This window comes from Garra rufa, chromosome 6 (assembly GCF_049309525.1).
Source record: "Garra rufa chromosome 6, GarRuf1.0, whole genome shotgun sequence".
In the NCBI taxonomy this organism is placed as follows: Eukaryota; Metazoa; Chordata; class Actinopteri; order Cypriniformes; family Cyprinidae; genus Garra; species Garra rufa.
This window is the reverse complement of record NC_133366.1, coordinates 7,266,603-7,293,135: the sequence shown is the minus strand read 5'-3', so window position 1 is coordinate 7,293,135 and position 26,533 is coordinate 7,266,603. Positions and strand designations below refer to the sequence as shown.

The window sequence follows — 26,533 nt, the reverse complement described above, 5'->3', positions numbered from 1 at the left end:
ATATTTTTGTGTAAACTGTTTTTTTTTTTTAAATCAGGATTCTTTGATTCTTTTATTAGAAATGACTTTACTGTCACCCTTGGTCAATGTATCCTCACTGAATAAAACTATTAATATCTGACCCCAAACTTTTGAATGTTAGAAAGTATATAAAATATGTATTTGTGATCCTGGACCACAAAACCAGTCTTAAGTAGCACAGGTATATTTGTAGCAATAGTCAAAAATACATTGAATGGGTCAAAATTATCCAAAAATCATTAGGATATTAAATAAAGGTCATGTTCCATGAAGATATTTTGTAAACTTCATACTGTATATATATTAAAACTTCATTTTTGATTAGTAATATGCATTGCTAAGAAATTCATTTGGACAACTTTATAGACAATTTTCTCAGTATTTTGATTTTTCTGCACCCTTAGATTCCAGATTTTCAAATAGTCGTATCTCGGCCAAATATTGTCCCATCCTAACAAACCATACATCAATGGAAAGCTTATTTATTCAGATGATGACAAATTGACCCCTTATAACTGGTTTTGTGGTCCAGAGTCACATTTATAGTCCATTTGTCTGAAGTTGGAGGGTTCCAAAGATAGATGACGCATGAACAGTCTAAAAGGTCAGTAGTAAATGGCTTTACTGTGACAATAAAGCACACGATTTTCCCTTTTAGGAGACACATGTAAGATAAAAACACATCTGCAATGATCATATTGCCCATATCCAACCAATATCGGTGTACTGGTGTTGAAAAATGAATGGCCATAGCTTTAAAAGCAGAACAATCCACTATAAAAAGCATCTCAGCGACAGCTACGAAAAATAAAAGCTGTATTTCTACGCAGCTGAGACATGTACATCACAGATGTTTGAGGATTCCTTTAAGAGTCCCTCTCTTGCGGTTTCTCAGTCGTATAAACGTGACAGGAACATTTGAACAAATCAAAACAAAGTTCCAGAGTCTATCTGAAAGCATTGTTCATCCGTCTACAGGCAGTCCGGTGTTGTATTTTCTTCAGTCTTAAAAAGGCCTCAGTTTAGCTCTTAAAAACAAAGCAAAGGTTCTCTCAGGAGGTATCGATGGTGACTTATAGCTGCAAAGCAGTCCACAGTAATATTAAAAACGGCCAAACACCTCTGGTCATTCATCCTTGTATCTATAAAGCCAGTTCCTTTTTATTTGTTGCAGTTTAGACACTATGTGCAAAGACAGAATCGGTTTGTCCTGTACAACAGTAGCTATAGATTATTATACAGGCTCCAAACCAAAGTTTGGTATGAAAATCAAAAAAAGTATGCCCTAGTTGCTTTGCATCCTTGTTTCTACCTCGACCGGACAGGTTTTGGGACCTCCACAGCTTTGTGTTTAGTGGTGGAATTGTTCTCCCCAGCTTCACCTGTCTTTTTAGCCACTTTGGGGCTGGATGTGGCTTTTCTGGTGGACTGTGGGCTGGTTCCTTTCTTCTGAAGCTGAGGGCTGGATGAGCCAGTACCGCCCCTCCGGGCCAGTAGAGGGCTCCTGGAGGTCTTTATTTTAGGCTGTTGTAGAGATTCCATTGGCTTTAAGGGTCTTAGTCCCAAAAGTCCACAGTAGTAATTACACTGATGTTGAGTAATGAACTGCTCGATTATCTTTGGGGATCCTTTATCGGTGAGGCCTTGATACCTGCGGTAGATATGAAAATTTTAGTCTGTGCAAGAAAAATATCAGAAAAATGGGTAAGCGTTATCCACCGTATTCTTTAACATGGAAGTAATCATATGGGTGAGACTTCTGGTTCATTGGCCGCTATAGGGAAAGTAAACTGTTTGCACTACAAACGAGAGTGTTAAAGAAGTAGTTCACTTTCAGAACAAAAATTTACAGATAATGTACTCACCCTCTTGTCATCCAAGATGTTCATGTCTTTCTTTCTTCAGTCGTAAGGAAATTATGTTTTTTGGAAAACATGAGGAAAACATTTCAGGATTTCTCTCCATATAATGGACTTCTATGGTGCCCCTGAGTTTGAACTTCCAAAATGCAGCTTTAAATGGCTCTAAACGATCACAGCCGAGGAAAGAAGGGTCTTATCAGGCGAAACGATCGGTTATTTTCTAAAATAGTTTATATACTTTTTAACCTCAAATGCTCATCTTGTCTAGCTCTGTGTGTACTCTGTGAAGAGATTAAGAAGTATATAAATTGTAAATGTTTTAGAGCCCTTTGAAGCTGCGTTTAAACTGCATTTTGGAAGCTCAAACTCGGGGCACCATAGAAGTCCATTATATGGAGAGAAATCCTGTAATGTTTTCCTCAAAAAGCATAATTTCTTTACGACTGAAGAAAGAAAGACATGAACATCTTGGATGACAAGGGGGTGAGTACATTATCTGTAAATTTTTGTTCTGAAAGTAACCTACTCCTTTAATAATTAGGATAATACATTAAAATAATATGGTAAGACACACTAATTTGCAATACCAAGCAGCTAAACAGTTTTGTACAGCTAAAAATAGCCAGACCCATAACATTTAGAAATGGCTGCTCTTATGGAAAGAAAAAGGTGGATAATCTCATAATAAAATATACCAACCCTTTAGACTTAGTAACAATTTCAATGCTTGTAATCTTTGTATCGACACCTGAAACAAACAAAAGAGTTGATTGGATTATTTTAATAAGTAGAATTTGGCAACTTGCTTAAAAGTACATGTGAAGTACTGCAGTGAGTAATTATCTTTTTACCTTCTAACCGGGTAACCAGAAGGTTTCCATTGGTCCACTGATGGATCCAGTGCTGGAAAGCGCAGCACTTCTGCTCCACCTCATTGGTGGCTCTGGCAATCAGTCTTCCTGTGCTGTCCATCAGACAGTATTTCACATAGACGCCATTCAGATCAGTCTCTACTGTAGCATATGGAACTGTATTGGCAGGGCGATACATCAGATGAAGAGGGATGACTCTGAATTTGTTCAGAGGAGCAAAGAAGACTGAAATTAGATCATTTGGACATCTCTTATTTGTGCCTTATTTTCAGTCAATATTAGTTCGTAGAAAACAGTTATAGAAATCACACTGACGTTCAAAAGTGTGGGATCAGAAGATTTTGAATGTTTTTTGAAGTCTTTTATGCTCGTTAAAGTTCAATTACGTGATCAATTTAAAATAAGTTTAAGATATAATTTATTCCTGTGATGCAAAGCTGAATTTTCAGCATCATTACTCCAGTCGTCAGTGTCACATGATCCTTCAGAAATCATTCTAATATGCTGATTTATTATTAATGTTGGAAACAGTTGTGCTGCTTTATATTTTTTAGAAGCTTTTTTTCAGGATGAATTAAATGATGAATTAAAAGTCTACTATTACTTTTTAGCAATTTGACACCTCCTTGCTGAATAAAGGTATTAATTCCTTTCAAAGAAAAAAAGAAAGAAAAAAAATACTGACCCCAAACTTTTGTAACAGCATGACAAGTGTATATTGTTAAATAAATGCTGTTCTTTTTTATGTTTTATTCATCAAAGAATCTTGAAAAAATTATCACTGGTTCCAAAGAAAAATTAAGCAGCACAACGGTTTCTAACATTGATAATAATCAGCATATTAGAATTATTTCTTAAGGATTGTGTGACACTGAAGACTGGAGTAATGATGCTGAAAATTCAGCTTTGCATCACAGGAAAAAAATTATAAAGTATACTAAAATAGAAAAACACTATTTTAAATTGCAATAATATTTCACAATATTACAGTTTTTTTTTTTTGTATTTTTAATCAAATAAACACAGCCTTGATGAGCACAAAATACTTTTAAAATCTTACTGATCCCAAACTTTTGAACAGCAGTGTATATACAATTAGGGTCAAAAGTTTACATACACCTTGCAGAATCTGCAAAATGTCAATTATTTAACCAAAATTAGAGGGATAATACAAAATGCATATTATTTTTTATTTTCAGTACTGACCAGAATAAGATATTTCACATAAAAGACGCCTACATATAGTCCACAAGAGAAGATAATAGTTACATTTACAAATATGACCCTGTTCAAAAGTTTACATATGTGTGATTCTGAATACCACGTTGTTATCTGAATGATCCACAGCTGTTTTTTTTTTGTTTAGTGATAGCTGTTCATGAGTCCCTTGTTAGTTCTGAACAGTTAAACTGCCAGCCTAAATATAATAGTTTTTCCATTTAGTAAATGTTTTTTATGTGAAATATCAGGTCAGTTTTTATTCAGTAATTATTCAGGTCAGTACTAAATATAAAGTAACATGTATCTTGCAGATTCTGCAAGGTGTATGTAAACTTTTGACCTCAACTGTATATATATATATTTTTTTGACACAGTATTTATATTTTGAAATAATGTTGTATTCCATGACCTACTCTAATGAGAATCCAAAGTTCTCGATCACTCTGGCCTCAGCAGCAAATATTTTGCAGTACTCTCGAACAGTATTTTGGATTTTACAGTCCTGAGGATAAGAAAAGGAAAACATTTTTTTGAAAGAGCAACAAAAAGACGGTAAAAAAGCAACAAACTAATGACTGAATATTTCAAATATTTAAAAAAAATACAAATAAGGGTTTAGAAGTAGACCACCATTGTACTGACAACTTTTATGATATTTTTATATATAAATATCCACTTTTACTGTACAGCAAACATAATTTCAGGAGATCTTCTTTTGTCTTTTACATTAGAAAGAAATACATTGTTTCCATTTTATCCACCTTTTTCTTTAATGCAGAAGTAAGCCTATAAGACTTCCGGTTCATTATAAGACACACCAATTTGCACTATCAAGCTACAAAATGTTTCGTACAGCTAAAAATAGCTGAACGTGGATGAGACCAGAAGCCAGACCCATAAAATTTACAAACCCACTCTTACGAGAAAGAAAAAGGTGGATAGCTTTTGCGGTCTCAATATAAATAGAATTCGAAGTCTCCAACCTGTTTGGTGATCTCCAGATTTCTCTCAACCAGGTTGCTCTCCTCCTTGGCCCCATATGCGATGGGATTTCTTACTTTAGTAATACACGTGCTGCCTGACTCAAAGATAGGGTCCAAACCATAGATGACCTTTGCCCTGCAGGCCTTGTGTACGCATCCCTCTCCAATCTGAACCTCCGTCGTCATGATGCGACCAAAGAATTTTTCACCCCAGTAACCCGAGTCTGCCAGGCCTTTGGTGAACATCATTGGTGTCATCTCAATCTCTTCTCCAACTGAGAAGACAGAAATACAGCATGTAGGTAAACAACAAACATCTTGACGTATAATTTGTAGAAGCCTTTGCAGAAGTCTTACCTTCCAAATCCTCCCTTAGGAAAAATTCTGCCAGTACTGGCCAAAAACAAAACAGAGTGAAAGTGAACAAAATAAATAACACATTCGCAGATTTCTGTTCATTAATGGACCAATGAGTTATAAATTACTGTCTGCGCTGAGTAAGTAATCCGTAATGTCAGTCCCATATTCATTCTTGATTGAGCAGCCATAGACTGCACAGTCTCTGCTGGAAGCTTGGACTATGGCCAAGGCTACTGGACTCTCATCCCCAGCACTGAGATGGAAAGAAAAATAATTGTGCATTAAATGTACAAGATGCACTAACTGATATCCTAATACACACTTTATCATTAAAGTAAATTGTAGAGTAAATGAACCAGGCATAAAAAGTTGAAGTTCTTTTCTACTTTTTTTTGTTGTTGTAAGAGCCGTAAGAGCGGATGTGGCCATTTTGTACATTTTATGGGTCTGGCTTATGGTCTCATCTGCATCCAACTATTTTTAGCTGTCCGAAACAGTTTGTTTTGCTGCTTGATTTTGCAAATTGATGTGTGTTAACATTATTTTAATGTATAATGCAAACAGTTTACTGCACGTTGTTATTCTTCTCGTTATTTGCGGCTAATAAACCGGAAGTCTCGCCCACAGGCTTTCTGCGTTGAGGAATAAGGTGGAATACACACATTATTACACTTTTTCCCAACCCTATTTTACACTATATTAATGGAAAGTAGCATAAACTTACAGCCACACGAGGGCAGTGTGTTACAAACACAAGCACAGATGACACATTTCAGGATGTAGCCTATGCGTGCCAGTACGGCGTCATTTTGCTGATACAGCACTGTGAGAAACAAATTTAGATTTTAATATCCCCTGATGGTGCAATTGGGCAGTGTTGGGTTACATTCTCTCTGACTGGAGCCTCACCAGTAACAGCTGTGGTGTTCATGGTCGAACACAAATAAGTGAATATCAAGTCTCCTCCTCAAAGCAGTTAACAAAATAGCTAATAACTTTTATCAGCCATTAAACGCTTCTGACGGTAGGATACATTAAAGCAGTAAAATATGCGCGCTGTAATCTCTAAATCTTTGTTAGATGACAACATTTTGGTCATGACAGTGTGCTGGGCTTTTTTTTTTAATTTTCCACAGATTTATTTAGCATTATTACACGGCTCTTTGGAATGCTTGATTCTGATTGGTCAGTTGAGACATTTGCAGGTTCGTTCTTTTCAAATAATCACCGCTCCAAAGTAATAACGCATAGCCGGTGTTGTGCCCAATTCTGACCCCCGCCAGATTACTACCCCCCTAGTATAGGTAGGTTTAGGGTTAGGTGTGGGGGAGGGGTTAGGATTAGGGGTGGGGTTAGGATTAGGCAATCAGGTAGCGCTTTCAATGAGAGGGGGTCATAATTTGGCAGGGGTCGAAAAAAGGCACAACACCGGTACTACTTGTATGTTTATAATCCCTCCGTGCCAACAAAGATTACCGTTTGGCGCCATCTTGTGACAAACACTGGACAACCACAATTAACAATGGAAAATTTCGACATTAATCTATTTAAATTGTCTGAATGTTAGTCACGTGGTACTATATCGTTTCGCGGAAGGATAAAAATGTTAATTTAAAACAAATATGCCAATAAAAGGTTTCAAATTCATATTCATGTCCAGTTTTTTTACCTTATGTGGCAAGTAGCCGACCCTTCGCGTCGGGTCCTGATCACACTGTCGGGGCTTATTTCTGCGATAACTACCGGCTGCCTGTACATTATCCCTTACTTATGTCATCTATAACTAGTCCATTGATTAACGTGTTAGGTTTTAAAAAGCAGTTTAATCTTTTTGCCCTATGTCAGCAGTGTTGAAAGATTGCAGGGGAATTTACCGTCTTTCCATCTCCAGAATTTCCTCTTCGTCTCTGTACCACTTGATGGTGGAGTCACTAAGAATGTTAAAAAACTGGCACCACAGCTTCAAGTGGCCTGAGGCATCTGAGAAGGGCTCTCCCCTAATCTTGCGGATAACCTGAGGAGCTGAATGGAAAGAAGATCAGGGCTAATTTGACAGATGCAACAAGGTAAAGATATGTGGTGTTTACTCTTGGCCCATATTAGAAGTCTTGGTGTCAACATGATAATGTCTGAACAGTGCAAATTTAAAGCACTTGCTTAGAAAGTTGGAGAGTAACCAGAATGAAGGTCTAAATGCATCCTAATGTCATACATAAAGATACAGTTGAGGTCAAAGTTTACATACACCTTGCAGAATCTTCAAAATGTTAATTATTTATTAAAATAAGAGGGATCATATGAAATGCATGTTGTTTTTATTAATATTCATATTTCACATAAACAATGCTTACAAGCAGTCCACAAGAGAAAATAATAGTTGAATTTATAAAAATGACCCCTTTCAAAAGTTTACATACGCTTGATTCTTAATCTTGTTACCTGAAAGATCCACAGTTGTGATTTTTTTTGTTTAGTGATAGTTGTTCATAAGTTCCTTGTTAGTCCTGAACAGTTAAACTGCCTGTTGTTCTTCAAAAAAATTTTTCAGGTCCCACAAATTCTTTGTTTTTTCAGGTTTTTAGTTTTCCAACAATGACTGTGTGGTTTTGAGATCCATCTTTTCACACTGAGGACAACTAAGGGACTCATATGTAACTATTACAGAAGCTCAGACGCTCACTGATGTGTTAGAAGAAAACATGATGCATTAAGAAAAAATGTAAAGATTAGGGTAAATTTGACTTAGGCCTATTTTGTCCTCTGGGAAACATGTAAGTATCTTCTGTAGCTTCTGAACTGTAGTACTAAATGGGAAAAAAAAAAAAAAAAAAAATCATATTTAGGCAAAATAATAAAAATTAACACATCTTCATTCTGTTCAAAAGTTTACACCCCCGGCTCTTAATGCATAGTTTTTTCTTTTGGAGCATCAGTATGCAGTTGAACCTTAAGTAATAGTTGCATAAGAGTCCCTCAGTTGTCCTCAGCGTAAAAAGACGAATCTCAAAATCATAGTCACTGTTAGAAAGGGTTCAAATACACAAACATGCTGAAAAACTAAAGAATTTGTGGGACCTGAAGGACTTTTCTGAAGAACAGCAGGCAACTGTTTAGAGCAAACAAGGGTATCATGAACAACTATCGCTAAATAATAATAAAAAAAAAACACAGCTATGGTTAATTCAGGTAACAAGGCAGTATTAAGAACCATTAACTTTTGAACAGGGTCATTTTTATAAATTCAACTATTATTTTCTCTTGTGGGCTATATGTAAACATCTTTTATGTGAAATATCTTATTCAGGTCAGTACTAAATTAAAAAAAGTACCATGCATTTTGTATTAGCCCTCTTATTTTGGTAAAACAAATTAACATTTTGCAGATTCTGCAAGGTGTATGTAAACTTTTGACCTCAACTGTATATACACATACTTTAATGACTTCTTATGTTTGTGTCAAACGTAAGTGATATTAAAAATTGGGGGTTTATCCAGGATCTAAATATGGAACCTCTAGCATACATTTTTGATATTATTGACAACCTTTTGAATAGATATAAAAAATGTCAGTAGGTTCCTGCTGGAAAAACTGCAATCAAACGCAATAAACCAGTATAAAATGCATGTGTTACCTTTGAACGGGTCCAGCTTCTCCTTTTCTGCTGGTTTGCTTTCTGTCTTTGTGTTATCTGTCACCTCTGCCATCTCCTCCTTAGGTTTCGGTACCTCCAGCATGGCCTTGCGTCGGGCCATCAGTGGTGAACGTCTTTCAGTGGGTGGTGTTTGCTGCCCACTTTGAAGTTGAAGGAAAGCTGCCCTACGAGCCTGACTGGGTGACATATACGGACTATCCCTCTTACCCTGCGTGTCAGATCCCTCATCCTCAGACTTGGTTTTAGCAAGGTAGATCTTGCGGCGAGCACCAGAAGCCAGCTCCTCAGGGGTGGCGGAGGGTATTAGGGTGAGACTGTCTCGTCGCTTCATCTTTGGGCTACTTTCACAGGAGAGAGTAGATGTGGGTGTACTTCCTCCACTTTCTTCCCCTTTCTTCTCAGCTCCATCCACTGATGCTGCAGAGATGGACCCCTGACTCTCTAAGTTTGGGTTGTTCTTTGCCATTAGCCTTCGCAGACTAGCAGGACTTAGTGGAGGGAGTGTGGGTCCCACAGGGGTTGCTAGGCTAAGTTTCTCTATTGAGGGTTTGTCTTTTTGAAGCCTGTCAGATTCAGATTCTACTCTTGCGTCTTTCACCTGAAGAACCTTGTCTGGGTCTTGATTTGTAATACTAAGGGTATTTTTTGTAGACATATCAGGACTCAACTGTGCCATGAGCTGCTCTTTTGGTTTCTCAGAATTAGCAGCTAAACCACGTTGATTGCTTTCACTCTTCAGCATAGTAATGAAAGTCTCAGAGTCATCTTTTTTGTTATTGGAGATGGAAGAAACATCTTGAGGGATATCTTGTGAGATTACTATGCCAGGAAGTGAGGGGTGCCCATGAGTTTGGTCTTGTTCAAAAGTGGTTGTGTTATCATCAGCACATGCTATGTTGATTATAGGGATGTTATTGTCATCTTCCCTGCCTCGCCCACTGTTAACACTTCCTTGTTCTTCTCCACCTCTCACTCTTGCTTCTAGATTTTGTGGTTTGACTTCCACAGAAGGTGATGATTGAGTGTTCCTCGTCACGCCCAGAAGATCTGGAATAACTAAAGCACTGTTGGAGGATGATTCACCTGGTGCTCTAGTTGCATCATCCGTTTGCCTTTCCTTTTCTCGAAATATCTGTGCCACCTCTTGTGTTAAAGGTTGCATAACTCTCTCAGGCTCCAATTTCAGAATTTCACTTCTAGGCGCAATAACAGGTTCTTCACGTTTGACTCTTTCTGGCAATGTGACCTTGATTTCTGGGATGACTGGCGTGGATCTCTTCTTTGCCACATTCTTGATGACCGTTTCTCTTGTGTCGGGGAGTATTATGATTGGTTGGACTGCTGCTTGGTCCTTCTCGGTCAAACGTTTCTCTGCTTGTGCTTTTGTAAGGAGTTTTGGTGATTTTTCTATTTTGTATGGCCTCGGTTGAGTTTCTGTAAACTCAATCTCACCTCGTCTTGGACTTTTGGGGATTTCCATTTCTGGAATTACGATAGGTGCTTCTGTCTCTGGAACGACATTATTGTTTCTCCTTTCAACTTTCTTTGGTTGACTGGAATCTTCCTTGAGTTTTTCTGCATTAACATTTCCTTTCTCTGTGTTTTTCTCTTCACCACTATCTTTTCCCTTATCTTCAGCACTCTTACCCTGATTTTGAATGCTTTTATCATCCTTGGTTTCCTCCATATTAAAGTCATTCACTGTAGCAGAGTCAAATGCAACTTCTTTATTGTCTGCGAAGCTTACATTTAGTGCTGGTATGGATTTTTCATCTGGTTTAAAATCAGTTTCCATTGAGCTGTCAGACACAAGCGCGACAGAGTCCCTTTTTTGACTTAGCCCCAATGCTGGGGCTTGATCATTCATTTCATATTCTCTATTACTCACTATAACTACAGGAAGGACTGACTCTTTTATGACAAAGTTACTCTCCAACTCATTTTCCCCTGCAGTGTAAGATTTCCCTTCTATTGCACCATTCATCTCCCCTTTATTTTGCCCTGTCAGGGAACCTCCCTCTAGCATTTTCATAACACTTTCCTCCTCCAAATGAGGAATTACTTTCTCATTCGACTCGCACAGCTCTTTGCTCTCTCCTACCCTCAGCTCCGCTGACTGGGACTCGGTGTGCACTTCGGTAGGGACAAAGTCGACAGGTTGTGAAAGCTGAGACTCCGGCTGGCTCTCACAACATTGCGTGCTTTCCAGGTCTGCCATGATGTGGTCTGTCATGGGGGCAGCTGAGCCCCCCTGTTCCTCTAAAATATGCATTTCCTCAGCACCTCGCATGACCTCATCTGCGGGACAGGTAAATTCCAGCCTTTCAGTCTGGAATGGAGGATTAGCCAAGTCCACAGAGCCAGGAACATCAGTTTCGCTAGGTTTAGTACGATCATCTGTAGCCTTGAGACATAAACAGTTACTTGTTAACATGTTGGCTCATAACACTGAATTCACTACATAGTTTTAGACTGTCCTCTTTGCATGCATTAGATCTGTATGTTAATGGCATGTGGGCCATTCCGTGTCAACTCAACCAGAGGTCCCCAGCTCAAATTGTTTGATTTTGCTAATATTTTTTCTGAAGAAAGATGGAAATGTGTAGTGATGAAAGCTAAAATGTTAAATGTCATGGATGAATATTTACTGAGTAATCCACTATTTTGTAGAGAGGTGGGTGTCAAATGGCAGTTTTCACCTGAGATTCAGTAACAAAATTAAAGGGGGGGTAAAAATGACTTTAGAAAGATGGCAGCATCATAATGTTATTTTTACACAGAGATTGGTAGGTCTGTTAGTAAAATCTGTTGACTTTAGCTATCTTTGTTGCATTATGTTAGCCTGGCAAGCCAGACCCACATAAATGTAGGGTCTGGGCACTCTCCATAGACAGGGCTCAACCGGAGGGGTGGGATAAACGGTTGTCTTTCAAACTCCTCTCCACGCAATAGGATAGCGCTACAACCAATCAGAGACTTAGTCTGTCAGGTGACGTAGTCAGAGCGACGGAGATTTTTAACGAAAATCAGTGCACTGTGCAGTCTGTCAGCCAAATAATAGACATAGATGGGCACTAAACCTTTAAAAGTAAACAAAAACATGCACAGACAAATCCAAATTACACCCTGCTCTGATGTAGTATACGCAAACACCGGAAGGGGAAATCGGTGAAAAAGTCCAGGATGAGTTTGCGTAAGCAAACGTAATCTTTTAGCTTTAAATGGGTTTGAACAACCAGGATAAGCGCAAGTAATTACCATTTTGAATAGCCACTATATCCACAATCTCTGTGCACTGTGTGAACAATGAGTGTCGTATGCACGCCACAGATCGCTTCCGGTGTTTGCGTATTCTACACCACAGCGCGTTCACATGTAACGAGCTCCTGCTCAGGACAGATGGACGTGGCTGTGTATCCAAAGTAAAAAATTATATAAATACTGTTCAGTTTTCCACGCGTAATTCACAGAACCAGGAATTCATGTCTGACGGAACTTATGGTCGCAGGTCAGGCGTCATCATGTTAAGCCCGCCCACCGACTCGTGATTGGCCCGGTACATCTTGGATTTTTCTGAATTTTAAGTGAATTGAGAGTAACTAGACTGACCTTGGAAGCAAATGTAATTTGCTGCCGCTAGGGGCGCGTCTAGATTCTAGGCTAGCATTATGTGCCAATGGTGACCATTCAAAAATAGCAAAACAGCACTTGTCAAGTTTTTTCTCTAATGTTTGCATGCCTGTAACTCAAGTATTTAAGTATTAAAGATATCTTAACGCCCTTTTAGATATTGGATCTTAACAATCTTTCCTTTTGTTATCTTTATGTTTAAGGCCCTATATGGTTCCGTTCCAGAAAAATTGGAATTTTAATATGGCTTCAGGAGTAAATCATTAAAATGTACACATTTTTAGTGTTCAAAAACCAAATGTGGGTCAGTTTGAAAAATGATGATACTACTTTTATTTTAAAGAAGAATTTCTGAGGAACAAATAATGTTGAAACTAGAGATGTATCTTGTTTTCTTCTGTCAAGATAACTCCATTGAACCAGTCCAGGTGCCGTATATATAATTTTTTACAAAGTTTGCATGCCTATAAGTCAAGACGTATTAAAGATATTGCAATATGATTTTAGATTCTAGTTGTTAATAAAGTTTTCTTTAGAAATCTTAAATTCTCAAGGCCCTACATCATTCAGTCCCAGAGATATGGGGATCTCAATGATCTAAAGATTGTTGAATATCACCAATTATTAGTGGTTGAAAACCACATATTGTTCACTTTGTATTCATCTGATACTTATTTTATTTAAAGAACAATTTCTGACGAAGAAATAATGTATAATCTTTAATAATCTTTCTTCAGAAAAAAAAAATAGCAAAATCAAAAATTTGGCACAGAATGACCCATATGATATTAATTATGAGATAAAGTGAAAAAAATAATCACTTTTATGCCTGGATAGATTTGCTCCTAAGATCATAAAATAAATGACTGAGGCAGAGGTTTTTATAAAAGCTTAGATTTTCCTCTGAATTTTGTTCATTTATGAATAGTATGTATCATGTTTTTGATATAAAATGTTGTATTTATTGAATAAGCACACACCTTCACTATTTTTTGTTTACTTGTTTTTTAAACTGTTACATTTGAAACAATATACACATGTACACACAGACTACTAATCTTGTGCAACTTTCCATGTACATAGAAGGAAAACAACAAATATTTATGGCCTGTCAGGTCAACTTTACAGTGACATATGATATAACTAACACCACAAAACCATGTAATGTGTCAAAAACACTTAATATCAAAAAAGTTTAGGAACATGATCAGTTATACACATCATGCCCATGTTTTTATTTTTTTTAATAAAATGAGTAACATTCTAGCATAGGGGGCAAAAAAATATGTGATTTTTTCCACACTTCTTTGTTATTTTGAGGGATATGATTTTTCGGCCACTACTGGCAACAAGCTAAATTGCCTAAACTAGTTTATCAGACAGACAGGTATATGTTGAGCCAGTGTTGTTATGTCTGAACCAGCTTAAACAAACATATTGTAATTCCATTTGGTGTTGCTAGTTGCCGCTAGTAATTACACACTGCACCTTTAAATGAATATAAAATGACTGCCTGAATATATGTTGCTGGGTTTTTTTTCTGTACTCATCTGCTAATTTAATACTACTTAAAAATAAGCCTTAAAGCCCCCATGAAATCAAAATTGAAGATTTTGGCTTTTAGTATGAATATGTTAGCCTTAAGATTATCTTTCAGCTAGTGTGCTCCAAAACAATGACAACATTTGCATTTAGAAGATATAAGCATTTAAAACTTCCAGTCTCTAACTTCCGCCAATATGAATCAACGATTTTGATGACATCACCCTGCACTTCAGCTTCTCATCAAACTGTCTGTCCAATCAAATGCTCTCTAGAATCAGAGGCATCCCACCCCCCACACTATAAATAGATGCTGAAGCTGTGGTTGAAATTGGTCACTATAAAGGGGATAGGAAACGATTCAGACAGTGTAAATATGCATTCCGTCGGAGCAAATGAAGTGGCAACAGTCTGGTCTGGTCCAGAGACATAATAGCATGGAGCGGATCATATGCGCGAGTTGGCACAGACCACAAAACATACCGGAAATATTTTAATTCTACACAGAACGCTCTTTTATATATAGATAACGCGCTAAAATGAGATTGTGGCTGTCCTACACTGTCAAATGTGGCTTTACTGAGCTCAATAGCTCTGCCCCAAGCTTTGATATTAACAAAATGCTATTGGCTATTTTAAAAAGGGGGCGGGACTGCTGGATATGCCCCATCCTGTCTTCCTGGTTCAGTTAAAATTACGTCAACACACAGAATCAAAGCACTACAGTGGACCTTTAAAGTGCTCCATTATGCCATTTTAAATATTGTCTTTCATGCAGTGTGTAATGTAGCTTTATGTGAATGCAAACAATCCACAAAGTTGTGAAGGCAGAAGTGCACGGTAAATGAGCAATATCACAAGTAGACGTGAGATATGGCTGTGTATGAGCACTGCTGTGATTCGGCCATAGGCAAGAGGCAGCAGGCAGGGTGCCGCAGGTAATCACAGTGTGCCGATATTTAGCCATATTTCACGTCTACTCATGTGATATTGCATTTATACAACAGTTCGACGGCATGAGTGTGTAAATACATAAGAAACAACAGCGGAGTGTCTTTAAAAACCGTCTTTTGTGCAGAACTACTTCCTTCCGCCACAGATTCAAATCTCAGTTTGACAGTTGAACAGCTGAGCCTAAGCCTCCTTTACTAATCCCAAAATGTCATTTTAGAACTAGTAACGTACAAACGTTGAGTTGCTTCATTGAAAACTTATTTTATTACTCTTTTAAAAGCTCAGTGTATTATGTAGAGTTTTATGAGAGAGATGATCTGAGCTATCGTGAATACCTGCATCTGATACAGCATTCATTCTTCACATTCACAATGTAGTTTGAATATCCGCTGAGGAAAGCATTTTCGTAAATATCCTTAATATTATCTTTTAAGGGTGATTTCTGTTGACAGGCTCAGTGCATTTGTTAGCATTTGTCAGTGCATTTGTTAGCATTTGTCAGTGCATTTGTTTCAAGCTGTTGTTGAAAGTAAAAATGAGTTTGGTTTCTATTTTTTTAGTATAAAAAAATTAAGTCTTTACTGCTGACTTGTAAAAAAGGTCGGCATCTAACATCGGAACAATGTAACTAAAATCACCATCACAAACACACGCACTGTTTCTTAATACTAAACACTTTTAAATACAACTATTATATACTATTAACTATTAAAATATTATTTATTGAATAATAATATTTAATAAACAACAACCATCATAAAAGTTGCTAGGCAATTCAGTCAAAATTACACAGGCAGCGCTCTGATATACAGCATTGAATTTACATAAACATGATGACATTTTGCCAAAACGATTTGCTTTGGAACAAATAATAGATTAATGAGACCAAAAACTGCCCATTAGTTTTGCCCAAAATTAATTATATCTCATGTTTAACCACTACAGAGAAATCAGAGCAAGCGGTAAATTCCAGAAGGTCTGGCCGAGTTAAGGCTTCTCTTGTGCGGGTTCACGAGTGCAGAACGGCCGCTGACGATCCGGAGCTCTCACGTCCAGAAACATCAATGCAAATTTTCAAACAGATGTTATCTTTATTAACAAACTGCATATTTGAACTATAAACAAGTACATTCCTGCCTGAAAATCCCACTCCCATGACGGCTGCACATTACTGGGTGAGGATTTGGTCAGTTTGGTAAGTTATTTTTAAAAGCAATGAATTACAATATTGAGTTAATTACGTTACTTAGTTACTTTTTTTGGAAAGTAATGCGTTACGTTACTTTTGCATTACTTTTTAAATCTGGGCAGGGCTTGCTTGTTCGTTTTTAATATAAAAAGTTCTATTTTTTGCAAATGTAAAAGCCTTTTCACACCAAAAGCCTCAGGCTTAGAGAAAAGTAAATTCATGTCTGTACAGTAGACCACAGAAGAAAAAATGTCAACTCTTTAGCAGTTAAAAAGCAGTAAAAACAAATGTTAGATTATCTTGAGTAATTTTTGCTTATTAGTATGGATGAATTGGATCATCAAAGGTTGGCAGCAAAGACATCGGTTAATAAAATGGGATTAAATACATAAAGGATATTTGTATTATTTACCATATTTAATTATTGCAGGTTTGTGTTAAATTTCACTGTTTTTATTTATTTTGAGGAATACTGTATCTGTCTTTTTTAGTGAGTGAGATGAATTAATGCATGTTCACTAAACTAAAGTTCTAGAATACATACTCACGATTTCTCTCAACATGGGGACAGTAGAGCTTTTAATCAGTAAATGGGGGAAAAAAGTAACTCAGATATTTTCTTGTCAATTAAAAAGTAATGCGTTACTTTACTAGTTACTTGGAAAAAGTAATATTATTGCATAACTTGCGTTACTTGTAATGCATTACCCCCAACACTGTTGAAAACTGCTGGAAAATGAAGTGATATTTGAGAAAACTAAGGCGTTTCTTGACCTTGCTTGCATGTAAAACTATTGTAGGCGACCCCCAAAACAATATTAGGAAGCTGCATTTATGCATGGATGAACTGTTCACAATATTTTGAAAACAGATAGGTGAATTTCCATTTCATGCCAACTTTAAACTATAACTACAAACATATTATACACTTGGGTTACACTTTAGTAAAAGGGACCAATTTTCACTATTAAAGGGATGGTTCGGAGTAGAATTGACTTCATTGCTATGCAGCTAATGCTATGCTATGCTATGTAAATAGGTTATGTACTCACAAAACGCTGCATCAGAACATTTGTAAGTCCACCATGAGTGTTTTAAAAACACGTTTTACCCGAGAACTACTAGTCTCAAAAACTACAAGTCGACATCACTTCCCTGGTTTGAAAAAAACACGTAAAAGTCCTCCTACTACATCTGTGTGCATGTCAACTTGTAGGAGGACTTTTACGTGCTTTTTTCAAACCAGGGAAGTGACGTCGACGTGTCGCCATTTGTAGTTTTTGAGACTAGTAGGGATTGGCTAAAACGTGTTTTTAAAACACTCATGGTGGACTTACAAATGTTCTGATGCAGCGTTTTGTGAGTACATAACCTATTTACACTACTGTACAAGTTTGGTAAGATTACTTGCACGTTTAGTGGTGCAATTTACGAGATACATCACATGTACCATTCACTCCTGTAACAAGCAATTCGAAAAACTCTAATATCTCCATAAATGTTTGACTAAGGTAAAAAAAACTTCGGATGGGGTATTTACATGGGCTTCGGAGTGCATAGCAATGAAGTCAATTCTACTCCGAACCATCCCTTTAACTAGTTGCTTATTAGTATGCATATTACTAGCAGATTGGCTGTTCATTAGTACTTATAAAGCAGATATTCTACAAGACCATATGTGACCCTGGACCACAAAACCAGTCTTAAGTCGCTGGGGTATATTTGTAGCAATAGCCAAAAATACATGGTATGGGTCAAATTTATAGATTTTTCTTTTATGACAAAAATTATTAGGAAATTAAGTAAAGATCATGTTCCATGAAGATTTTTTGTAAAATTCCTACTATAAATATATCAAAATGTAATTTTTGATTAGTAATATGCATTGTTAAGAACTTAATTTGGAGAAGTTCAAAGGTGATTTTCTCAGTATTTAGATTTTTTTGCACCCTCAGATTCCAGATTTTCAAATAGATGTATCTCGGCCAAATATTATCCTATCCCAACAAACAATATATCAATAGAAAGCTTATTTATTGAATAAAATTAAAATTTAACCTTATGACTGGTTTTGTGGTCCAGGGTCACATATTCTGCATCCTTAATCCTACCTTAAATTTAACAGCTACCTTATTAACTATTAATAAGCAGTAATAAGGAGTTTATTGAGGCAAAAGCCGTAGTTAATAGTGAGACTTTTACCTTAAAATAAAGTGTGACTGTTATTGGTTTACAATGTTATAATGTTATGATTATTGAAAAACTAAAAATGGAGTGTCATTTCAGTAGTGACAGAACTGGCTCGTCACATTCATAGGCCCTTCCTACGAGAGCGTTCTTTTAACAGAAGTTCCTCTGTTGTGATTCAGCACACAGAGTTCACATGAATGTGCAGGGTTCCTCTAACTGACACACCACAACAACTAACATTAACTTCCCACGAGACGCTAGGGTGGTTGCACTTCCACTTTGCATAGGAAATAAAACAGCTGAATGCGTTACATGCCAGGTGCAACGCTATCACATGTTTGTCCTGTCTGAGACTGGAGAGCACATGTGAACCAATTAAAGGTGACATTCACCCTGTTGACTAACAAACGTGAATTCATTATTTGCATTTAGCAGTGTCTGGTTTAAGCAATGATGCAATCGCTGTGGTTCCACATGCCTTTCTAACTGCCTCATTTCTCTCTAATCTTCAGCCATGGCATTTTGAAAATCATGTGAGGGCTGACAGAACCTCTGCCATGTGCACATATTTGCCAAGAAAGAAGCTCAGCTACTTTTTACAGTTGCCTGTGCAGTACGTAAACATGTTTGTAATACAATCTAAAACCAAAAAGAAAAATAAGGCATCTCGGGCAATTAATCATCCATTAAACACATACCAAGATAAAGGTTTTACATGCAAGTGGAAAATTTTCAGTGACGATGAGTTGTCAGCTGACTTTGGTTTCTCTGACATAACGTATACAAGTTTAGCAGTCAATGAGCTCTCTTTGTATGGTATGGCTTCGCTCAGCACAGATTAGAAACTGGTTTATTTTAAGACACAGGGAACCAAAGAATTTAGAAAATGTGAAGAGGTTTTGTCTTGTCTTAGTGTCCAGCATCTGTCCTTCATCTTGTCCTGACCTGCACTAACATTAAAACACGTCCATTTAAAGTCAACACGAATATAACAAAGGATAGTAATGTAAATTGAATGCAATTTCATGTCCAAGTGAGTAAATACAAATTCCCAAAAGTTTATTTGTCATGCTTCCTTATGACATGCTGTTGTTCTTAAGTTCTCCTGACGCATGAAAACGCATTCTTTAACTATTCTAGATAAGCTAAAATCCAGCTAGTCTGACTCATGCTCACTCTGCGCAGTATTGATCGTCCTTTTAAAGGGCCAGTGGGCCTTATTCAAAGTTCTGGAAAAGAGAGCCGTAAATAAGACAAAAGCAGAGCACAGAAAAAATTGGGTGTTGTGAAAAGTACATTTTTTTAAAAGAAAATATACTTTTAATAAGCAAGGTTTCATTTAAATGATTAAAAGTGACAGATATATATATATATATATATATATATATATATATATATATATATATATATACATATATATATATATATACATATATATATATATATGTTTGTCCTAAACTGCCCGCTGTTCATCAGAAAAGCCCTAAAGGTCCCACAAATTCTTTTTTTTTTTTTTTGCATTTTTGCATTTTTGTGTATTTGAACCCTTTCCAACAATGGCTGTATGATTTTGAGATCCATATTTTCACATTGAGGACAACTGAGGGACTCATATTCAACTATTACAGAAGATCTGATGCTCCAGATGGAAAAAATCCATTAAGATCTGGGGGTGAAAACTTTTGAACGGAATGAGGATGTGTACATTTTTCTTATTTTTCCCTAAATATCATATTTTTTCATTTAGTACTGCCCTTCAGCAGCTACAGAAGATACTTAAAAGTTTCCCAGATGACAAAATAAGTTAAATTTACCCTGATCTTCAAATTAAATTTTTTTTTAACCTCTTGGCTCTTAATGCATAATTTTTCCTTCTGAAGGATCAGTGAGCGTTTTAACCTTCTGTAATAGTGACATATGAGTCCCTCAGTTGTCCTCAGTGTGAAAAGATGGATCTCAAAATCTTACAGTCATTGTTGGAAAGGGTTTAAATACACAAAAAATTGCTGAAAAATCAAAGAATTTGTGGGACCTGAAGGATTTTTCTGAAGAACAGCAGGCAGTTCAGGACAAGCAAGGAACTCATAAACAACTATAACTAAAAAAACACACAGCAGTGGATCATTCAGGTAACAACACAGTATTTAAAATCAAGTGTATGTAAACTTTTGAACAGTGTAATTTTTATAAATTTAACAATTATTTTCTCTTGTGGACTATATGTAAACATCTTTAATGTGAAATATCTTATTCAGGTCGGTACTAAATAAAAAATAACATGCATTTTGTAGGATCCCTCTTATTTTGGTAAAATTGTCAACATTTCAGATTCTGCAAGGTGTTTGTAAACTTCTGACTTCAACCGTATATATAGTAAACAGTTAGGTTTTTAATATTGTACAAATATTTCACAATATTTCAGTTTTTATTATATAAATACAACATTTTAACATTTTAACTTGTGCTCTCAGACTTTAAACCCCACTTCATTTGTGTCCTGTATCCCAAACACTGCGGTTGCAGTTTGACCAAGAAAATAGTCTATAAGAACAATGCTGACACCTTAAATCCTTACATGAGAAAGTCAAAGACCAAGTAATCTCAAAGCTGCCTACTGTGATCTCTTGGGTATAGTTAGTTTCATCATCTTGGCTGTGGACTGGTGTAATTAAACTCAAGTCTTGTCGCACAAATGTACTCTCTAAAAATAACCCCCATGTGCTGTGGTGCAGGAAGCCCTGCACTACAAATGGACAAAACCGGCAGGTTGTAAAATGAGAGGTGTTATGAACTTACCTTGAACAGTAGCGATTGATCAATCTGTGGGACTTCCTCGGGACTACTCTCCTCCTTTGGCCTCTCCTTGTCCGCTACAGAAAGTCTAAGTGTTGCTCCAATGCTTTCAACGTACTCTTTTTCAGGTGTGGGAGGCACATTCTCAGGCTTCTTTGCATGAAATTCAGAAATATGTTCAGCTGAATTGGAGTTTATAATATCTGAATCTTGTGTTTGTGGTAAAGACTTTGCTTTTACTTCCAAGTCCACCATTTGAGATGATTCCTGGATCAGCTTTGGTGCCTCAAGCTTGGAGGCCTCACTATTGACCAAAGACTCTTGAGAAGGTGTTTGTGAGGCAAGGATGTGTTTCTCATGTGGAATTTCTTTTTCTTCACTAGTTCTCTTTGTGGTTTCGGCTGTCTCTGTAGACTTCTTGCTTTTGCCGAAGAAAATGTCCTTTAGGGAGTGAAACACCGAGGTTAGAGATGACTTGTGTTGAGCTTCTGGCTCTTTTTGTGATGCGGCTTTGGTTGAAGGCCCAGATGTAGTTCTTTGTTCTTGTTCTGTTTGCCTAATTTTCTCCCGCTCCCTCTCTTTGGCTCTCTCTCGCTCTAGTTCTCTTGATCGGTTTCTCTCCTCTTCTTTTAATCTCTCCCGCTCTAGTTCTCTTGATCGGTTTCTCTCCTCTTCTTTTAATCTCTCCCTTTCTATCTCCAGCTCTCTTTCTCGTTCTCTTTCTTGGACAGGAGTAACATCGACCTCCATGATCTCCTGTGATTGATTTTGCTCAGCAGCTTGTGACTGCACGGACTCAGCTAAGTATTTTGCCAGGCTCATTCCTTCATTAGCATCCTCTTGTTTTCTGTTGCTCGGGGTGGGTTTTGTAACACCCACCTCATCAAATCCATTGGTAATACGCATCTTCTTTTCACCTGGTTTCTCCTTGGAGGACTGCTTAGTGGCGACCACCTCCGTATGGTTAAGTTTCTCATTACCGTTCTCCGTTATCATCTCTGTTATGCCTGCAGAAGCCTGTACTGTGATATTATCAGGCTTATCATTCATGATTGCAGGCTGCTCTTCCTCTTTCGCTTGGGAGGCCGCATTCTCCTCTCCATCCTGGGTTGTGGGAGAAGAGCTCAGGGTGTCGTTCCCAGCAGGAGTCCTACGCTTCCTTAGTAAACGTTCCTGGTTAATCACATTCAATTGTTCCTTCTGGATGTTCTCCTTACCCTGACGTCGACTCTCTTCCAACTCTCGCCGCTTGTTCTCAGCCTTCTGTTTCAGTTTGGCAAAGAACCTTTGGTGGATCAAGTACTCGCTCATGGTGCCCACCTCTAGTACCCCGGAACAGGAGACGATGCCCTTACTGTTCCTCGCTGAGGCTTGATAAATGGCTGCATCATCTTCTGTACAGCTGCCAAATGACGAAATGTAGTTATAGTCACTAGTACTACTTACTTTATACTGAATGTATGAAATAAACTTTAAAGTGCCCCTATTATGCCATTTCCAATATTGCCTTTCATGCATTGTGTAATGTAGGTGTATAGGTAATGTAGGTGTGAACACAAACTATCTGCACAGTTGTAAAGCCAAAAGTGAACGATAAACAAACCTATTGTCTCCCAAAATTTAGAATCGTCTCTTAAGTATTCAAATCCCACTTAAGTAACACATTTGCATAATTCCCGCCTATTTTCTCCATTGGCCGGCCACAAACAACTTCACCCGCCCTCAAACACATCAGTTTACTGACGACTGCTTCTCTAATCTTGGGGAGTTAAATGATGAAAGATGGCTCAGTACCCTGTTTATTTAGACCAGTTGGCTCCAATGAATTACAACCTGTAAGTATGATAAGTAATAAAAGTTTATATTTTCTATTGAGTGTTCGAACTATAGAACTGTGGCAACTGGCGTATCGTTTCTGAAACGCGCTGTATGCGGTAGACCAATTACAACAGACTGGGCCATCTGACCAATCAGAGCAGAGTAGGGGCACGGAAAGGCGGGGTTTAGAGAGACGGAATCTTTGAACTGCTTAGAATGAATCATTTGAGAAAATTAGATGATATTGAATGTATATTTTGAGAAAACTAAAGCGTTTTTTGAGCTTGCATGGATGTGAATCTATTGTAGGAGACTCCCAAAGAAATATTATAAACCCTAAAAATGGCATAATGGAGCACTTAAAAAGAATCGTATTGTTTTAGAAATACAAATATATGTAGAAAATAAGCAGTCATGTCATACTTGTAGACGTGGAGTGTGTGAATTTTTCCATTACGAAATATTTCATATTTGGGAAGACCACAATATCGATCTAACTCCATGTCATCTTTGTACCAGGTCAACTCAGGAGCTGGGTAACCTGGTGAAAACATGAATAAAGTAAAGAAAGTTTGCACTTATTAAATGGAAATGGTAAAAGTCAAAATTTTTTGAACAGTAATATTTTTAATGTTTTTTAATGTTTAAAGTTTCTTCTGCTCACCAAGCCCGCATTTATTTGATCCATAATAGAGCAAAAGCATTTTGTGAAATATTTTTACTATTTAAAATAACTGCTCTATTCAAATATATTTTAAAATGTAATTTATTCCTGTGATTTCAAAGCTGAATTTTCAGTATCAGATTCTTCAGAAATCATTCTAATATGCTGATTTGCTGTTCGAGAAACATTTTTTATTGTTATTATCAATGTTTAAACAGTTGAAATAAAAAGTCGTAACATTCAAAAGCTTAGAGTCAGTATAATTTTTTTTTGTAAAGAAATTATAGAAGTTAATACTTTTATTTAGCAAGGGCACTTTAAATTGATCAAAAATGACATTTATCATGTTACAAAATATTTCTGTTTCAGATAAATGCTGTTCTTCTGAACTTTTTTTAATCTTATTTATCAAAGAAATCTGAAAAAAAATCTACTCAGCTGTTTTTAATGTAATAATAATAAATTCAGAATATTAGAATGATTTCTGAATGATCATGTGACTGGAGTAATGATGCTAAAAATTCTGCTTTGAAATCACAGGAATAAATTACATTTTAAAATACATTCAAACAGTTATTTTAAATAGTAAAAATATTTCAGAATTGTACTGTTTTTGCTGTACTTTGGATCAAATAAATTCATTCAAATTCAAAACATTAAAAATCCTACTGTGCAAAAACTTTTGACTGGTAGTGTATATTGAACATTAATTTGTCCTTGAAAATCATATTTTAAGGGAAAAAAACACTCAAACATTGCTAGACTTCACTCACCAATTAACATTATATCTTGTATATATTTACAATGCCGAAATGTTATAGAACACACAAAAAATATTCAGTATTTTTATTTATTTTCATATTTATAAAGCAACTTACCTGTGACCACACAAGAGAATTTGACATTGCACGATTCTGACACTGCCTTTGATTTAATGGTGGTTTCAAAACATGGCTGGGTCTCTTCAGTCAGCTGAGCCATGACAGTACATAACGTACTCCTGGAGATGGCCAAAACAAAGTGTTGGCTTATTATATAAATTAATCCAAACATTATTATATAAATCAATTAATTAATAAGCAATATCTAAAGCAAGGAGTATGTACTGACACGAAAGTATATTATTAATATCAGTAGTAAAACATTAAATTATAATTATTGTTGTCATTAGGAGGAAAGGCTGCAAGGTATTAAGAGGGTGAGAGGATTTGATATTAGCTTGATAATATTAACGTAAAAACTTGTTTTGGAATCATTTATGGTCTATTTTTTTCATGTACAATATGCAGTGGTTATTTGGGTGGGTCACAGTATTGATCACGTCGCAATCAAATGCAATTTGCCATAATTTGGTATTTCTAAATCTGTAAAACAAACCAAAAAAAATAGGGGGAATAGAAATGGTTATTTGAAGTGTAGTTAGTTTAGGATTGACCTTTTGGGTAGCTTTTATTACCTTGGCGGCCTGTAGTTTGAATACCTGTGAGTTGAAAAGCTATTTAGAAAAAAAGGCAAATCAAATGGACACTCAACAGACAAGAACATCTAAACTGTGTGACCCTGATTTTAATCACAGCCAGGAGCATCTGTAATACATCATACAGTAATCGCTGTTGCTAAGGGTGAGAATGTTGTTGTTGTCTCTCTTGGCATAACCGTAGTTGAGCAAACACAATACAACCAATGTGGAAACCAGAGTTACATCAGTATTTCAGCAGAAACAAAAACATTAACTGAGGAAAATGAGATTTTGTCATTGTTTTTAATCGCAGTGCGATTGATTGATTGAACCAATGATCATGTTCTAACCAAAGGCACTTTTTTCAGTGTTATTTTTTATATAATATATATGGATTTTTGATTACATTTCAGAAATATCAGTGATTAGTGAAATATTTATGTATTTCTAAAATATTTATTATAAGCAGAATTCATTTCTAGAGTTAAAAACCATCATAGACTTTAAAACCAACATCCAAACTGAATTTTTGGATAGTTCTGACACAAGCAGACAGGCTTTTCACAATCAAACAAGGCACTTTGAATCAATTTTAAACATTTTTACCTGTTTTCAGGCCTAACGTTGGAAAGATAGTTGCGGCTCTCTGACCTCCCGCTTGCCGATGAAACATCCTCCCCATTTTGGCTTCCCGATCTCCCATTTCCAGAGTAAGAGCGGGTCATGGGCCTCCTGGATGTCATTGTCCAAAAGAAATAACTTCAGCAGTCCAAAAAACCCACCAGTCTCTTTAAGTGGGGTTTCAGTAGTTCTGCAGAATAAAATTCAAGTCTGTCTTCAGGCGTTTCGAACCAAATGTAAAGTCCCGCTTCGTAATTATTTGGAGACCGACTGAAAAGGAAAAAAAAGTACAAATTAATCAAATTGAGAAATACACACTCTAAAAGTAATAATGTGTAACTGAAATTTAAAAATATAGTTTAGAAAGAGCCATTTTGTTTTGAGGGCAGCTGGCTAGTCTCAACAAGCAAACCATTTGAACTAAGTTATAAATAGGAACTGCTGTTTGATACTTTTAATTTTGGTCAAACGCAGTAATTTGCATTTGATTTCACATCATTTCAAACACATATAGTTTGAACTCTGAATTGCTTGACAAAACAGTATAACGCTTAAAGAACTCACCATTAGTGTGTTTCTTTGCCTGTTCTTTAGAGCCTGCTGTCCCAGTAGCACTAGAATTGTCAATCACAGCAGAGCATGTGTTGCCAGCAAGACTATTTATAGCAGGCCTACAAATAGGCGCAAGAGCACATCACATT

The 26,533-nt window shown here is 36.6% G+C and overlaps 1 protein-coding gene across 1 annotated transcript; it reads right to left on the bottom strand.

Moving 5' to 3' along the window:
* Positions 1-1,329: 1,329 nt before the first annotated feature.
* Positions 1,330-26,533, bottom strand: LOC141337485 (alpha-protein kinase 3-like). Its single transcript, XM_073843313.1, has 14 exons — positions 26,397-26,533; positions 25,818-26,102; positions 24,631-24,752; positions 23,512-23,629; positions 21,274-22,672; positions 8,952-11,376; positions 7,194-7,341; positions 5,445-5,572; positions 5,317-5,352; positions 4,960-5,234; positions 4,390-4,478; positions 2,735-2,952; positions 2,583-2,631; positions 1,330-1,672 (listed from the first exon to the last, which is right to left on the bottom strand). The coding sequence occupies exons 2-14, from the start codon at positions 25,952-25,954 to the stop codon at positions 1,330-1,332; spliced, it is 5,487 nt and encodes a 1,828-aa protein (XP_073699414.1). The 5' UTR covers positions 25,955-26,102; positions 26,397-26,533.